We start from the raw sequence: 15,977 nt of genomic DNA on the forward strand, positions 1-15,977 counted from the left end.
CGATTTCAATGAATACGCTTGGAATCGCAATCGAGTATTTACTTCGGTAGTTTGCGGGCCAAGCAAGACAAACCGTTGACTAGGCCGACTGGTCAACGGCCAGCGTCAGCATGGTCGTCGCGCGGTGACCGCAATGGTTTCTGCCGCCATCATCTGCCACCGTCGATCTCGCGAGGCCGGACTTTCCGTTGGGGAATTCCCCGTATAACGCGTGTCTATTCCAAGAAGCTTGTGAACCAGCGAGGATCTCATTTATAAGCAAGGCATCTGGAGAGGAATCGTCTCTAGATTCATTTCGAATCCTTCGTCTCTCTCCCCTCGAGCTTGACTGCCATTGCCGTTGATGAGCTTCTCCATTTTAGGAAGAATAAAAAAATTGGCGCATTGATTGATCAAGAACAAGAACACCAACCCGGGGCCGCCCAGCTAGGAACTTCTAGTAACCAAAGGAAACCTGGGAAGGAGGAGGGCAGCGGGAGGTATAAATCCTCGGCAGCAGGAGCTCAAGCTGGGCGATGCTCGAGAAATCCAAGCTACTTTGAGGAGATCTCGAGAGAGTGTAGGAGTTGCTGATGATCATCCTCTGTTTCTCTCGGATGATGATTCCATCTCTTTCTCTCCCTCTCGTGTGAGAATCGCACTGTATCCTCGAGCTTCTGGCCATCGAAAGATCATCCATCGTCAAGTTCAAGAAGGAAGGAAGCTCTCTTAATCGTTTCGTCCATTGCTGGAGACGAGCAAGAGATAGAAAGAGAGAGGGGGAGGGATATCTAGATTGTGCGCCATGGAGTCAGTCGAGGCCGTGGGATCGGCACCGTCGCATCCATCACCGTTCTTCCCGCACGGAATTCGCATCACCTGGTTGGACGTGGCGGCGATGATCGCCGCTTACCTCGTCTGCCACTTCCTCCGCTACCACAACGCGAAAGGCCCGCTGGTGTGGCCAATTGTGGGGATGATCCCGCAGCTCTCGCGCAACTTCAAGCAGGGATACGACTGGGTCACGGGCATCCTCGTCCAAACCGGTGGCACTTTCACCTTCATCGTCCCCTGGATCCCCAGCCTCAACGTGGTGGTGACGAGCGATCCCCAAAACGTGGAGTACATCCTCAAGACCAACTTCGCCAACTTCCCCAAGGGCAAGATCCTCCGCGCCGGCTTCCACGATCTCCTCGGCAGCGGGATCTTCAACAGCGACCACAACACCTGGCTGCTCCAGCGCAAGCTCGCCAGCCTCGAGTTCTACACCAAGTCGTTCCGCGACCTCACCGCCAGATCCGTGCAGCGCCTCGTCCACCGCCGCCTCCTCCCAATTCTCCGCCACGCCGCCGCCACCTCCGCCACCATCGACCTCCAGGACGTGATGCTGCGCTTCACCTTTGACAACATCTGCATCCTCGCGTTTGGCGCCGACCCGGGGTGCCTGTGCGCGGGGCTGCCGCGGGTGCCGTTCGCGCGCGCCTTCGACGTCGCCACCACGCTCACGCTGCTGCGCTTCACGGTTCCGGAATTCAGCTGGAAGCTGGACAGGCTGCTGGGTATCCGTCGCGAGCGCAAGCTGCACGAGTGCCTCAAGACGATCGAGGCGTTCGCGGCGGACGTGATCGCCAAGCGCAAGGCGGAGATGGCCGACGATCGGCCCTCGCGGCGCAGCGATCTGCTGTCGTGCTTCCTGAGTTCCACGGACCCGGCCACCGGCAAGCCCAGCTACTCGGACAAATTCCTCCGCGACGTCGCCATCAACTTCATCCTCGCCGGCCGCGACACCTCCTCCGTCGCGCTCAGCTGGTTCTTCTGGCTCCTCCAGTCCAACCCGCGCGTGGAGGCCGCCATCCTGGACGAACTGCGCACCGTCGTACGGAGCTCGGGCAGGCGATGCGTACGGGACCCCGATGTACGGAACTCGGACTGTCTCGTACGGAAGACCCCCGGAGAGGACGAGCGGGAAGAGGAAGAGGCGGAGGATGGCGGCGAGGATGGCGATGGAATCCACCAGTTCAGCGTGGAGGAGCTGCGATCGATGCAGTACCTTCACGCGGCGCTATCGGAATCGCTGCGGCTGTACCCGTCGGTGCCGATCGACAACAAGGAGGTGGTGGAGGACGACACTCTCCCCGACGGCACGCGCGTCAAGAAGGGGAGGCGAGTGCTCTACTCGATCTATTCCATGGGCCGGATGGAGAGCATCTGGGGGCCCGACTGCCTCGACTTCCGGCCGGAGCGCTGGATCAAGAACGGCTTCTTCGTGCCCGAGTCGCCCTTCAAGTACACGGCCTTCAATGCCGGTCCGCGCCTGTGCCTGGGCAAAGACGTGGCCTATCTGCAGATGAAAGCCATCGCAGCTTCCATCCTCAGCCGATTCAGCGTCCGCGTCGTGGACGGCCATGTCGCCAAGCAGAAGCTGTCGCTCACGCTCTTCATGCGGAATGGCCTCCCCGTGACGCTCCACCATAGACCTCTCTTTGATGATGGTGATTGTCACTCTCCTTAGCGGATCTTCTCTTCTAAGTTCTAGATGCTCTCGTCCCTCTCGTGAGTCATCTTATCTTCTGAGTTCTAACACACCACACACAAGCTTTCATCCGAGAAATCCTCCGAGGGATCCTCCGAGAGATCATACAATATAAGTAGAGCTGGTTCTCCATCCCATCCATCCATCGCCCATAAATCCACCATAAGTCCAGAGACCGTATACGTCAGAACCCAAGCTTGATTTTCCACCCAAGCACATCTATGTCTCCGGTCAGATCTCTCTCTCTCTCTCTCTCTCTCTAGGTAGACTATCTTAGCTTTTGGTTTTGTTTGTTCTTGTGGGGTAAGATCTTTCTTTCTCTCTCGTGCTCTTTCTCTTTCACATCCAAGAGCAATAAAAACGAACTCCAAAGTTTCCTTCACCTGTACCACACAAAGCGTGGGTACGGCCCGGCAAAAACTCACGTACGGTACGATTGTCACGATTGCATTGCATGCAGCTAAGCATGCTGTTAACAGCAAGTAAGCTGATTTGCGAAGATTTATGGAGATTTGAATCGAAAGCGTGCCACACATCCCTTTTCTCTTTTTTACTTTCCCAGTGACGGAGCAATGAAGTCGTTGCTTCCATCACAGACAGAGCAATCTTCGCCTCGCGAGCAACATTCCAGCTGTGAAAATACGCGACAACCTGTATAGTTTCAACTTAAAGGCCGGAATAGACAGCCACACAGTCTCAGTGATCAAGTATCATTTGAAAGTCGGGCGTTTTACTCTAGGTTTTTTTATTTCCTATAATACTGCCAATCTAATTTACATATTATCTGGTCAACATTTTCAAACCAAAGTATATTTTCTTTAGTTGTACTATTATTGCACAATCTCTGTGGATGGTTACATACATAGATAAATTTCCTACATTTTTTTCTGGCGGCAACCAAATTTTTCATGGTGGCATTCACTATCTATCAAATATTTACTTGTAGATGTTATGGATGCCAAATTGAAGGATCTGCTGAGGGAGGTTAGGTGGACATTATCTTTGACTATAACATCAATTGGCTAATCCATTTGCGAGCATGAATTATAAGAAACACTAAGTTTCTATTATACTAGTAATATGCAGTGACTTGACAGTTTCCCAACTAATAAATATTAGTTAAAATCCTAAACATCCTAAATTGTTAACTGTGCAATTGAATGAAAGGGAGTGGGTCTTGGCCTAATTCAGCATGCATCATTCTGTGTGAGATTTGAGCTATATAAAATCTGTATGTTCCAACCATAGTAAAATGTTGAATTAATTTTTGGTAAAATTCAAGTATATAGATATATTTAGAATATTCTTAGATACTCTAATATTCTACCATCTAATGGTTGTTATTGATTTAGATTAATCTTGTATTTATAATTTATAACCTAAACACTTCCTAGTATATTCTAGTTTATTCTACCAATCTTATAAATGATATTTAATATAAACAGTGTTTAAATTTTAATTCATGCTTTTTATTTTCTCACCTCTTAGTGGCAAGAAGCAAAGCTCAATCTGAATGGGACTCTCTGAGCTATCAGGATAAGAAAGGATAGACCTCCCAACACAATTACCAAATCTCCAAATTCAAAGAGAAAAAGCATACTAAGTGAGTGAGTAAATTCTCAAATTCTCAACCCATGAGAATTTAAGCACCAACCAGGCTTGCTGGTAATAACACAAATAGATTTATGGTTTGCAAAGTAGTTCAAACTTTCCTCTGTAAGTCACAGAACTTCCATATTTCATGTTTTGAGCACATTATATAAGGCTCACATTCAATTTGCCTTTGCACAGCTGTTCTGGGAAAGAATAAAGCCAAAAGAAATCCATACCCACACACTTTCTATATAGCTACACTATGTCACTAGAAAACATGTTAAAAATCTCAAGTCAAAGAAGAAAAATCCTAAAACTTCTCAACATAAGGTGTGTCGAAGACACATCCATACTAATCACCAGGTATAAACCCATATAAAAGAGCTCAACAAGGAAGGCGATTGAGATGGAGTGGGAAGTGAAGCAAAAAAAAACTTGCGCTGTTAAGGATGCAACTTGTCAGTCCCTATTGATCATTTGTTTTCCAGGAGTTCTTTTGTTTGAAACAATGCCGCAGAATTAATGACCGACCAGACTTGCATGAGAACACAAAAATCAATTAGCTCTTTGAAGGATCAAAACATTTCGAGTTCTCGTCCAGTTGTAACAAATTTTCTTGTCTAGAACCTCACCAAGAGAGAACAAAAACATTATGAGAAAGCCAGTGGTTGTGCTTGTATCACCGGTTTCTCGGACTCGTCCCAGAGCTTGCTCTTCCATGGAGGCAACGATGCATTCTCAGCTTCACCAAGATGTGGGGAGTAAAAAATGACCTGGGGGTGCTCCGAGATGCCCCGACTCAATGCCATCCCTCGCGGATTTGTAGTCAACCAGCGCTTGTTAGATTAGAACCGATGCAATGCAATGGAAGTGGCACACCACCTTTATGGAGTTTACAAACTTTTGTTTACCATTCCTACAGCGTGTAAAAGCAGTGACGATAGAAGGCAATTTACCGTTTCAGGAGTCAGGAGGCAGCACAGAACGATAATATCACAACTCGTAAATTCGATCATAGGTAGCCAAGCATTGGGAAACAAAAGTAGAAAGAAGAGTCTCAATGTCTGAAACAACGGCACTATTTTCTAAATTTTAAAACCTTATTAAGAATATTCTTGTGCATAAGCAAACGTTCCGAGATTCCTTTAGGGAAGTAGAATCCCCTGTTTTAGGTTTTGTGATGGTCATGGCGTGCTCGTCGTCGAGCTGCAGCTCCCTGGCGCAGCCGCTGGCGGAATTCTCGAGGAAATCTCCGTCGGCAAGGATCTCGCAGAGGTCCGTGGTCCAGATGCCGATTGGAATGCGGCGGAGTGGTGTCTCTATCTCTCTGGCGCGGGGTTTGAATCCGGGGTGTGCCCTGGCCATGGCTGTGGCACAGGAGGAGCTCAGGGATTCCGCTGATTCGAGCAAGGCCGGCGCGGTGCTGCTGGAGGTGAGGGATCTCAAGGCGCGGGTGGCGGATTCCGAGACGGAGATCCTGCGAGGCGTGGATTTGACAATTCGCGAAGGTGAGGTGCGTTTTTCGGCGTTCTAGTTTCCATTGCGAGGTAGCGAAGAGTTTGCAATGTAGTGGAGCTGATTGCGTGAACTCTCTCACAGGTCCATGCGATCATGGGAAAGAATGGGTCGGGAAAGAGCACATTTGCGAAGGTAAGGTCTCTTATTCTTTTTGTACCTCGTTTGTTTGATGCGTGTTTTCCAGGTTCTCGTTGGTCACCCCGACTACGAGGTCACTGCTGGCAGCGCGGGTTTTAAAAACGAGAATTTGTTTGACAAGGAACCGGAGGAGAGAAGTCATGCCGGGTTGTTTATGAGCTTCCAGTCGCCGATCGAAGTGCCTGGCGTTAGCAACGACGAGTTCTTGAGGATGGCGTGCAATGCCAGGCGAGCGGCTTTGAATAAGCCGGAGCTTCCTCCGCTCGAGGTTTGTGTGATTTTTGTAGATGGTGAACTTTAGGTGAGATTGTCTGCTATTGCAGTTCTTCGCGCACCTTATGCCGAAGCTCAAAGCGCTGAACATGAGCCCGACGTTCTTGAACAGGAACGTGAACGAGGGATTCAGTGGTGGCGAGAAGAAGAGGAACGAGATATTGCAACTCGCGGTACTGCGACTTGTGTTTTTTTTTCTCTCTCTCTCTCTTTTTTTTTTGAAGACCGTTTGTTCGTACCTTTCGTTTGCCAGGTTTTAGAAGCAGATTTGGCACTGCTCGATGAGATCGACTCGGGACTGGATGTGGATGCATTACGAGATGTGGCAAACGCCATCAACGGCCTCAGAACAAGCAAGAATGCAGTGCTGATGATCACTCACCACGAAAGACTACTCGACTACATCCACCCAGACTATGTCCATATCATGGTACAAACGCCCCATAAAAAATTTCAATTCTTGATGCTTCGTGTTTGTGTACTCGAACAGGACAACGGGAGGATTGTAAGAACAGGAGATTCATCTTTAGCACAAATTGTGCACAAGGAAGGCTATACCGCACTCTGATGAGAAAGTTTTTGCTACCATATTTTCGATCATAACTTATGTTTTGCCTTTAAGCAGTTCTGTCACGAGAGCTGAAAGGAAACACTCGAAAGTTTTGTGGACGCCACCGTCAGGAGCTATGGAGGTGGTCAGCCAAATGCTTTTCACCAGAGTCTAGAAAGTACGTCGAAACACCTGCAGCTGAGTCGACAGAATCTCTTGCCTCGCGGCTGTTGATCGCCAGCGATTTCCAGGCACACATCAAGGAGGGCGTCTGTGACTTTGCCTGGACTCTGAGAAGCATTTCTTCCGGCAAATGTCCGCCAGAGCAGCCGATGAAATCTAGAAACACGTCGGCCGCGCCACTCTCGAGGAAAATCACGGATAATCTCGACGAGCTCGTCAGTCACGGCAGAGTCACCAGAAATAAACCATCTCCAGATCAATAGAACAAAAAACTCACTTGCAGAGGATCTTCTTCACAGTCTCTGGAGTACCTAAAGAACGTCTGTACAAAAACGCGCAAGTAAGTGTCGGCAAGAGAAGAAGAAGTGGAGGAATTTACCTCAAGAGACAGCCTTAAAACTTTCCTCCTCGGGAAGCTCAAACTTTTCTCGGGTGATGGCCGAGGTTTTGGCGCTTCGATGTTACGGTACGTAATGGAAAACCTCGAGCTAACCTCGCGCGTGCTTTGCAGGTCAATCCACGGAAAAAATCCAGCAGCAAATGGTGCTGTAGCGTTTGCAATGCGGTCACCAATGGAACTGCAAAGAAAATTCGAGAGCTGGTCCAAACGCTGAAGTACTCGACTCTAGCGCACCAGCAAGATCACTTTGAGCCGAATGACGTGGGAGATCTCACCACACAAGAGTATGAAGGTGGGGAAAGTATGTCCATGGTTATGAAACTGAGCCAAGCAAATGGATTGAGTTCTTAGAGGCCGGGGTGAGTCTCTCTGGTAAATTGTTTTTGTTCTCTTCTCCATTTTCTGATTGCAACACTTGGCAGGATTCACGGTTTGAAGCTCGTGCGGAAAGGAAAATGTCTCTGTGAAGAACGACCGCGGCACTAAGTCTGAAACAGGGATCGGTTTGGACGAGTGGAGAAAACAAAATGCTGGTGGAGCTAGCAGAAGGACTGAAACAAGGACAGTTTCGAGCAAATGGAGGAAGTATCTAGAGACCGATGAAACAAAGATCCGAACGTGGAGCGTGATACGGATTTGCAGGGCAGAGCTCAGTCTTCTAGCAGAAAGTGGTTCCTTCCGGAGAATCTAAGCGTACCTGAAGATGCCTTGCACACAGCTCACGGACGAACTTGCGACAGACGACATTCATCCGTCGTTTCTTTAGCCAGGCGCGAGAAGGTGGAGTCAAGGGAGTTTATTTCTTTTCACAAGGATTCACAACAGGCGGATGATACAGAGCTTGATCGAGTCGATGTAAAAGTACATGATGCGCGGTTCCATCAGTCCTTCGTCGGAGAGAGTTTTGGCAAGCGTCATATACAACGGCACCATGTCAGCGCTCCGCAAAGACCTCAGCACGACAAGCATCTCTGGCACCTCCGGCCGAAGTCCTCGCTCCAACATCTTAGACATGGCCGAAGCTGCCTCAGCGGGATTACCACCTTTGATGAAGCCTCCAATCAGCACGGAGAAGGTTAACTTGGTCGCTTCTCTTCCCGACGCTTCCATCTTTCCAAAGATCCGATAAGCGTCTTCGGCTCGGTTATTGAAAGCACATATGCCGAGTATCGTGTTGAACATGGACGGAGCTGGGGACCGTCCTGCCAGCTTCAACTTCCACAAGCTACGCTCCGCATCGAGACCTTTGCCTGCCAGACAGTACATTGCTAGCAGCCTTTCGTAGATCGTCGGCATAAGTTCCTGCGACTGCTCGTCCTCGGCTGCCCATTGAGTAAACTGCTCGGCTTGACGATGCAACGATGCCTCGTAAGTTCTTATGGACTTGTCGCTGCCTTCGATGCTAATGACGCCTTTCTTCTGATACTTTCGCAGCTGGTGAACAGCAAAGCTCAGCTGCTCTTGTTCGTGAACTGCAGCCAGCATCGCAGCGCTGTACGTTGTGCCTTTCAACGGTAGACCACCATTTCGGATCTCGGTCACTAGTCGAATCGCCTGCTTGGATTGTTTGCTGGAGACCATCTTTACGATGAGATATTGTAGAGGATCGTCAGCTCGGTCTTGGTACCACTTGGAGCTCATCACCTCCTTTACAAAAGTAAGTGCCTCGGACGCCTTTCCTTTTTCCCAGTAGGCAGCTACTATAGAGTGCATGATGCGCGATTCTGGAGTGAGGCCCACGCAGTACATGTCTTCTAACAGCGCTTTCACTTGTTCCACAGGCTTCTCTTGTTCCACCAGCTTCATCGCCCAATTCACCATGATCGACATCATCAATTGGTGTGTGTCATTTTCCACTCGGTTGGTTTTTTGCATCCACTCGAAGACTTCCAGCGCAAACCAAGAATCTCTACCTTCTTCCGCAAAGTAAGCGAGAACGAGCTGCAAGTCCTTGGCCGAGAGCTGTCCGCCGATGTCATTCAACACCTCACCAGGTTCTTTCAACAGCCCTTCTAGCTGAAAGATTGTCTCTTGGAGAGCGTCATTTTTCTTTCTCTGACCGTTACCATTGCTTACAGGGACAGGGTTTCCAGGTGATGAAGCTCTGATCAAGAGGGATCTACCATGCTTCAAGGGACTTACAGGGATCCGCAAACCTGGTAATAGCGATCTTGCGATTCTCGGTGCGGCCGCACAGCCGAGGTGAGAAATTGCTGCTTTGCAGCCGAGGCTTTCCATGGGGAAATATAGCCTCACTATTCCTCGCAGGCCACCATCGCTTGCGGCCCTAAATCACGTAACGCTCGCGCAACGCAAGCCAAGTCAAGAACCAACAAACGAGGTAATTTGGCGGCTTTCTTTTTTTACCTCAATGCGAAAGTGCCGCGTGGCTTTTTATATTTCAGCCAAGTGGATCGAGAAAATCCGAAGTGGAAGTGGAGTACACGGCAAACTTTTAACACAGCCTCTTCTGAAGCTTTGTTAGATTCGGCCATGTAGGATACCACTAAAAGAGCTGGATTTTTGCCATTAGGTGATTGAAGTAAAAGATGCCTATGAAATTCCCGGTCATGCGAGGTATTTGTTTGCTTTTTTATGACGTAGAAAGTCACTCACCACTGATGTTAGTGGCATTGGATGAGCGTGAAAGCATTGTACTGTAGGGAGTTTTCCAAGGGCCGTATTTGTTTCACACTTCTAAAGTCCGAATACTGGTGAAATATTGAAAAAATTCGTTCGCAATAATGTACCAAGAAACTTTCCCTCTTTTATTAAGTTAGAGATTCAAAGAGAACTGAACTAGTGGTATTTAAACTGGTGGGGTGAAAATATAGAGCTTGGTAACCACCTTCTCAACAATGTTGAGACCATAAGTTTGCACTGGGGTTGCAATTTCAATGCCATTGATAATTGCAGGATTGTTATCATCTGGTAACCCACCAAAACCAACTCCACCAGTAACAGGGAGTCTTTGAGTGGGGAGCTGCAAGTTTACAGGTCCCTGGATCTCAAAGTATGATCCATTAGTGAAATAAAATGTGCCTGTAATGAAGAGGAGGTCTGGTGTTTGGCGCCATACAGACTGGAATCCTATGAAGCTTCCAATCTGTTTTGAGTTGTATTCAGGGCCCTCTGTCATCTTGTAGTTGAACTCTAGAGTTGTGGAGTTGGGAGCAGCAGGTTTGATGGAGATGATGAGAGAGGAATTGGTCTGCTCTTGTATGATGTGGAAGTAGAAATTGAGGGTCAGCTTTCTAGGCTTGTTGCAGCACTTTGGATCGTCATGAGATATTGCCTGTTGAAAGAAAGGAAAACATTTGGCAACTTAGCAAGTGATATTTGAGCTTTACTCACCATTGTTAATGTCGCTGCTAGGAGAAGTGTGATCAGGAGTTTAAAGCAAGACATTGCAGTTTCTGGAAATTATGTGCCACTCTCAGAACTAGTAGAGGCGTCCTCGTTTTAAAGACCAATACATGATCTGATCTGATTGTAATGTAGGTTGTGTTTGTTGAGGTTGGAATAGTCGAGTTGGAGAACTCTTTCTTGGCTTGGACTCTTCACCTTGTCGCACCTGACTAAAGAAACGACGGATGAATGTCCTCTGTCACAAGTTCGTCCGCGAGCTCTGTGTGCAAGGCATCTTCAGGCACGCTTGGGTGCTGCGGATGGAACCACTTTCTGCTACAAGACTGAGCTCTGTCCGTATCAGGCTCCACGAACTGGCGCTTTGTTTCATCGGTCTCTAGATACTTCCTCCATTTGCTCGAGTCTGTCCTTGTTGTGCTAGAAGACTGGAGTCCACCAGCATTTTGCTTTCTCCACTCATCCAAACAGGTCCCTGTTTCAGACTTCGTGCCGCAGTTGCTCCATCTTCCCGAGTTCAGGTCGTTCTTCACAGGAACATTTTCCTTTCCCAGGTATCCAGCTCCATGCAGCTTACTACCAGTCGCAATGGTCGTCTTTTTGGTGTTCTTCTCGCTTGAAACTGAATGTGCTTTGAGCGGACCATCAAGCCCATCACATTCGTAACACGCTACTTCGTCGTGCAACCTCTCCGTTCTTTTCCGTTTTGTGGCACTCTCTGGGATAGAAGTCACGTACATCGTATCCTCGTCACCAGCACGAGATTCAACCTGTGAGTCCTGCCAAGTGTTGCGATTAGATAAAAGAGAGAACAAAATAATCAACTAGAGACTCACCTCGGTCTCCAAGTACTCGGCCCATTTGCTTGGCTTAGTTTCGTAACCATGGACATTCTTTTCTCCAACTTCGCTTTGTCCATTCTCTTGTGTGGTGAGATCTCCCACGTCGTTCGGCTCAAAGTGATCTTGCTCCTGCGCTAGAGGGGAGTAATTCAGCGTTTGGACCAGCTCTCGAATTTTCTTTGCAGCGCCAGAGCTTCCATAGACCTTGGTGACCGATTGCTTCTCATTGCAAACGCTACAACACCATTTGCTGCTGGATTTCTTCCGTGGCTTCACCTGCAAAGCACACGCGAGGTTAGCTCGATCAAAAACTCAAAAAAAGATTCTCAAGTACCTGGAACATTTTGCACGCGTAGCATCGAAGCGCCAAAAACTCCGCCATCGAGAAAACCCTAGAAATTTCCCGCGCTCGAGTAAAAGCTAGGGTTTAAGAGTTCTTCTAGGATCAGGATGAGCGTCAATCGGTTTTGCCCCTACTGGTACCTCAGATCTTGGAGCTTTTCTTTCACCCTGTGTGCTTTCTTCTCCAGCGAGAGCCTTCTGGATCCCGAGGAAGATGCCGAGAGAAAGATCCTGCTCTGGTCGTGCCCAGATTGCACTCACAAGGTGAGAGATTTCGCCCCTAAAATCACAATCCCAGTGAGATTCTTGGCCCCAAATCGATTGAGCAGGAAGAAGCCGCGGACAACGTGACATACCACAAGGTGATCCAGAAGCCATCCGAGGACAAGACGATGCCCGCGATCCTCCCGCGCACTCGCAACGCGCGATGCCCCAAATGCGGGCAATGCGAGGCCAGATTCTGGAAGGTAAGAATCTAGATCGCGCCGCGATTGCGATTGCCGCTGCTAATCGACTGGAATTTCCAGGCCAGGCCTCCTGGCGAGCTGCTGGTGAGCCTCTTCTTCGCGTGCTGCCACTGCACGCATCGATGGCAGGAGCGCCCGGAAGAACACGCCGTGTGAGGGCGGCGAGAGAGAGAAAGAAAACCCTCGACGCAAGCTCGAAGAACACGAAAAGCATTTAGAATGATTCCCTTTGAAAAACCCTAGAAAGGCGAGGACGAGCCGAGAGCTAGGGTTTGTAGGGCATGGCGCATTGCGATCGATGGCGGCGATGAGGAGCGATGGCCGGCATGGAGGTGGACGACGGCCCCGCTAGGGTTGGCGGCAAGCGCCACATTTCCAGCCATCGCATCCCCCAGGTGTGTAGATACTGGCAAGAAGGCCGATGCAACAAGGGCGATAGCTGCCAGTGGCTCCACTCGTCGGGCCCTGGAACATCCGGGAGGCTCGATGGCGATAATTTTCTCGTAGGAAGCAAGCGGCACAACAATGTAGTTGAGGGGCGGCGATGGGGGAAGCCTCGCGGGCGGAGAGGCGGCGGTGGCGGTGGCGGCCGGGGGATTTTCACAGACGGTGGGAGACCGCGTCCCAGGGACAAGCCTTGTATATTTTGGATGAAAGGCGACTGCAATCGTGGTAGCCAATGCAATTTTCTTCATTCCTACAGCACTACTACAGAGATGGAGATGATGACCCAGCTCACAGGCCACACCAAGGTAGGCTCGGACTCATCTCTTTCTCGGTTCTCTTGTTCTTCGCATCGGTGTTTGATCGCTTTTGCTTCTTCGCAGGCCGTGAAAGGAATCGCATTATCTTCTTCGTTATACACGGGAGGCCAGGACAAGTCCGTCAAAGTGTGGAACAGCGACGACGGAAAGGTTTGCGTCCAGAGGCTTATAAGAGTTTTCGTATTGACTTTGCTATCTCTTCCCCTTTGGTTGCAGTGTACAACCACTGTTCCTATGGGATCTGAGGTGGAGTCACTACTTATCGCGTCTGGGTGGCTGTTTGTGGGGCTTCCGAACGAAGTTCGGGTGAGAATTTTTTTTTCTGTCATTACAGTGCTCTAACTTCGATGCCTCGTGCATAAACTTCTGTTCTCGCAGGCGTGGAACATGCAAACCAACGCTCAGCAAAGTCTGGACGGCCCCAAAGGTCAAGTTTATGCTTTGGCTGTCTGCGAGGATGCTTTGTTTGCCGGTTCTCAAGTAAGTAAGCCAATCTTTCAAAGCAAAACCGAAGTGGATGGTTTGCTAACAAGATGTTTTGAAGGACGGAAGCATTCTGGCTTGGAAATACAACACGGCGGTAAATGCTTTCCAGCCGGCGTATGGTTTGTATGGCCACGCCGGTGCTGTTGTAACACTGCAAGCTGCTGGCGGCAGACTCTATTCCGGGTCCACGGATAAGTCCATTCGGGTAGTGTATCAGATTGGTTTGGTGTGAAAAAACGAAAGTATTACATTTTCATGAACAGGTATGGAACATCGCCACCAGAGAGTGCTTATTTACTCTTCATGGCCATTCTAATGTAGTTATGAGCCTGCTTTGCTGGGAGCAATTTTTGTTATCGTGTTCTTTGGACGGGTATATAAAAGTAAGTCATCTCAAAGTCTTGCTAGCGATGTGTTTTGACGCTGTTTTCGTTTTGCTCCAGGTCTGGGCGGCCACTCCAAGTGGATTAGAAGTCACTTACACGTACCCTGAAGATGATCAGGGAGACGAACTCGATGTAAGCTTTGCAAGTTCTTGCAAGTTCTTTTGGTTTACGTGAATCTTCTCTTTTCGCTCAGGGTGCTCTGGCTTTGTGCGGTACAGTCGATGCGCAAGGGAAGCCAGTGCTCTTGTGTTCATACAACGACAACACTGTGAGACTGTATGATCTTCCAACGTAAGTTCTCGAGCAAACTCTAGGCTGCGAGTCACTCAAACTTACCATGCGCTGCTTTGTTCGCAGTTTTAACGAGCGAGGAGTTTTGTTCTCTCGAGACGAAGTGAGAGTTTTGCAAGGCGGCCCTGGAGGGCTGGTTTTCTCCGGAGAGAGTTCTGGGGATGTCAAGGTGTGGTGCTGGACCAAGGCCATTTCGTCTACAGGCTGATTGATTGGCGATATAGATTTGCGAAAAAATGGGAATAAAAAAGAGAGCAAAGGCCAACCTATTGTTTGATTTTTAGGGCAGAAGCTATAGTGGTGTCGTCATGGCGATGGCGCCAGCGAGTGGGGCGGTGGCAGCGCCGGCCAATGATTCGGCGCTCGATCCTGTCGCGCAGTGCGCTCTGGCGACGCTCAATGTGATGCGGCTGCTTCACGATTCGTCGCCGTGCAAGGTCGCAAGATTTGGATCGATTAGCGATGATTTCTAGCAAATTTTGCAGAGCTTGGAAAGGCTGCCAAGGGATTTGTCGGCAAAGCTACCGAGCATCAGGAACACAGGTTCTGTAAGTCCTCGAAGGTCGATTTTTTTCTTTCGAGCTAACAGTCTTTTGCAGCTTTTGCACCAAATGCCAGCAGTTGTGATTTCTCTCGATACTTGCCTTGACAGTGCCGTTCAAAAGTATGGTTTTCCTTCTTCCGGAAAAGAGATTCTTAACGACTTCTTTTTCTTGCTAGTGCTCGACTACTCAAGGATGTGAGACGACTGCTCTCTTCTGAAAATTCTGGTAACCTTTTCAAGTGGTCCTTGAGAAAATGCTAACTTTCGGGACAGAAAAGTCACTGGAGTCTGAAAGAAACGAAGACGCGAGCCAGGAAAAACAGGTAACTTCGATTAATTAGAGCGCAAAGAATGAGAGTGAATGGTTTTCTTGATGACGAAGATCTGTGCTAGAGCTTTCCAATCAGTGACTTACCCTGACATCGATCTCCAGGATGACTGAAGCACCACTGGCAGAGGCGGTCTTGATGGTAGCGTAGCCCCGAGCATTGCGAAACTGGCCGGTTCCTCCGATAACAGCGATCTCCCGGACAGCCTCCGAGGTGTCGTCGGATCCGTGGAAGCTCAGCGTGCTCCCCTTGAAGTCGCCCGTCTGGAACACGGCACTGAAAGTGAGGAGCAAGCTCCTCCCGTCCATGGACGCGACGATCCAAGTCCCCTGGCCCCTTCCAATCGCCGGAGACGATGCGTCGGCCCCCTGAGTGAGCGGATCATCGATGACGGTCACGGTGCCGAAGCCCGCGGTTCCAGGCCCCGCGACCATGACGACGCTCTGGTTTGGAGGAGTCATGTTGTCGTGCATGTAGAAGTGGAGGCTCGTGTCCTTGGCAGCGGCAGCAGCGATCCAGACGAGAATTGCGACTGCCCAGCAGTGGATCAGGGGTGGAGAGGCGAGCATTCTTACAGACTTTCGATGGAGATCCTTGTGATCACGCGCGCTTCGAGGGAGACCGAGCATGCTCTGCTTAAATAATGGAAAGTCTTCTCTCCACTTCTGTGGTTTGGTAGAAGTCGAATATGCCGGGTATATGCTTGCGAGTAGTACTCGGGTTCGATACCCGGTGTGGAGTTTTGATAACCTAAGGTTTTAAAACCATGAGCCCTAGCCTCCCCTACATTTTCTTCCTCTCCATGTTCTTCGTTTTATCCCATTGCTGGAGTTCACAACACGACAGTGGCGGCGCAGTGCCGTGCCGTGCCAGATCCAGCCACAGACGATCCAGCCTACAATCCGAGCTTCTTGCGACGGTGCTTTGATGCGTTTGAGAGGCTCTACACAAAGTCTGGGACAGATTTTTCCCTTTTTGTGGTTTTGTTTTGGA

The 15,977-nt window shown here is 49.4% G+C and overlaps 7 protein-coding genes across 9 annotated transcripts; 4 read left to right on the forward strand and 3 right to left on the reverse strand.

Moving 5' to 3' along the window:
• Positions 1-29: 29 nt before the first annotated feature.
• LOC9649245 (cytochrome P450 86B1) lies at positions 30-3,065 on the forward strand. The gene has a single exon (XM_024660271.1). It carries the CDS (start codon positions 785-787, stop codon positions 2,489-2,491), a length of 1,707 nt encoding a protein of 568 aa, XP_024516039.1. The 5' UTR covers positions 30-784; the 3' UTR covers positions 2,492-3,065.
• Positions 3,066-5,273: 2,208 nt separating this feature from the next.
• Positions 5,274-6,684, forward strand: LOC9648710 (probable ATP-dependent transporter ycf16). The gene is made up of 6 exons (XM_002986245.2): positions 5,274-5,618; positions 5,705-5,755; positions 5,808-6,029; positions 6,085-6,207; positions 6,288-6,464; positions 6,525-6,684. Exons 1-6 carry the CDS (start codon positions 5,286-5,288, stop codon positions 6,600-6,602), a joined length of 984 nt encoding a protein of 327 aa, XP_002986291.2. The 5' UTR covers positions 5,274-5,285; the 3' UTR covers positions 6,603-6,684.
• Positions 6,685-7,537: 853 nt separating this feature from the next.
• Positions 7,538-9,502, reverse strand: LOC9648711 (pentatricopeptide repeat-containing protein At2g30100, chloroplastic). The gene has a single exon (XM_002986330.2). It carries the CDS (start codon positions 9,403-9,405, stop codon positions 7,984-7,986), a length of 1,422 nt encoding a protein of 473 aa, XP_002986376.1. The 5' UTR covers positions 9,406-9,502; the 3' UTR covers positions 7,538-7,983.
• A 1,037-nt stretch (positions 9,503-10,539) lies between these two features.
• LOC9649247 lies at positions 10,540-11,912 on the reverse strand. The gene is made up of 4 exons (XM_002986332.2): positions 11,859-11,912; positions 11,710-11,795; positions 11,370-11,651; positions 10,540-11,312 (listed from the first exon to the last, which is right to left on the reverse strand). Exons 2-4 carry the CDS (start codon positions 11,755-11,757, stop codon positions 10,746-10,748), a joined length of 897 nt encoding a protein of 298 aa, XP_002986378.2. The 5' UTR covers positions 11,758-11,795; positions 11,859-11,912; the 3' UTR covers positions 10,540-10,745.
• A 157-nt stretch (positions 11,913-12,069) lies between these two features.
• LOC9648712 (zinc finger CCCH domain-containing protein 17) lies at positions 12,070-14,376 on the forward strand. The gene is made up of 10 exons (XM_002986247.2): positions 12,070-12,184; positions 12,245-12,936; positions 13,012-13,098; positions 13,165-13,254; positions 13,327-13,428; positions 13,493-13,639; positions 13,698-13,817; positions 13,878-13,952; positions 14,014-14,111; positions 14,178-14,376. The coding sequence occupies exons 2-10, from the start codon at positions 12,502-12,504 to the stop codon at positions 14,317-14,319; spliced, it is 1,296 nt and encodes a 431-aa protein (XP_002986293.2). The 5' UTR covers positions 12,070-12,184; positions 12,245-12,501; the 3' UTR covers positions 14,320-14,376.
• Positions 14,377-14,390: 14 nt separating this feature from the next.
• On the forward strand, positions 14,391-15,204 carry LOC112340971 (tobamovirus multiplication protein 2B-like). Of its 3 annotated transcripts, XM_024660275.1 has the most exons (6): positions 14,391-14,548; positions 14,597-14,659; positions 14,711-14,775; positions 14,832-14,881; positions 14,929-14,978; positions 15,089-15,204. In XM_024660275.1, the coding sequence occupies exons 1-6, from the start codon at positions 14,420-14,422 to the stop codon at positions 15,095-15,097; spliced, it is 366 nt and encodes a 121-aa protein (XP_024516043.1). In that variant the 5' UTR covers positions 14,391-14,419; the 3' UTR covers positions 15,098-15,204. The 3 variants fall into 3 exon arrangements, with proteins under 3 accessions (XP_024516043.1, XP_024516042.1, XP_024516044.1); XM_024660274.1 differs by lacking the exon at positions 15,089-15,204 and having other exon boundaries at positions 14,929-15,016; XM_024660276.1 differs by lacking the exon at positions 15,089-15,204 and having other exon boundaries at positions 14,934-14,979.
• Positions 14,969-15,697, reverse strand: LOC9648713 (dirigent protein 2). Its single transcript, XM_002986333.2, has one exon. It carries the CDS (start codon positions 15,611-15,613, stop codon positions 15,059-15,061), a length of 555 nt encoding a protein of 184 aa, XP_002986379.2. The 5' UTR covers positions 15,614-15,697; the 3' UTR covers positions 14,969-15,058.
• Between the last annotated feature and the right edge of the window lie 280 nt (positions 15,698-15,977).

The sequence above is a fragment of the Selaginella moellendorffii genome, unplaced genomic scaffold, assembly GCF_000143415.4.
Source record: "Selaginella moellendorffii unplaced genomic scaffold, v1.0 SELMOscaffold_73, whole genome shotgun sequence".
Lineage (NCBI taxonomy): Eukaryota > Viridiplantae > Streptophyta > Lycopodiopsida > Selaginellales > Selaginellaceae > Selaginella > Selaginella moellendorffii.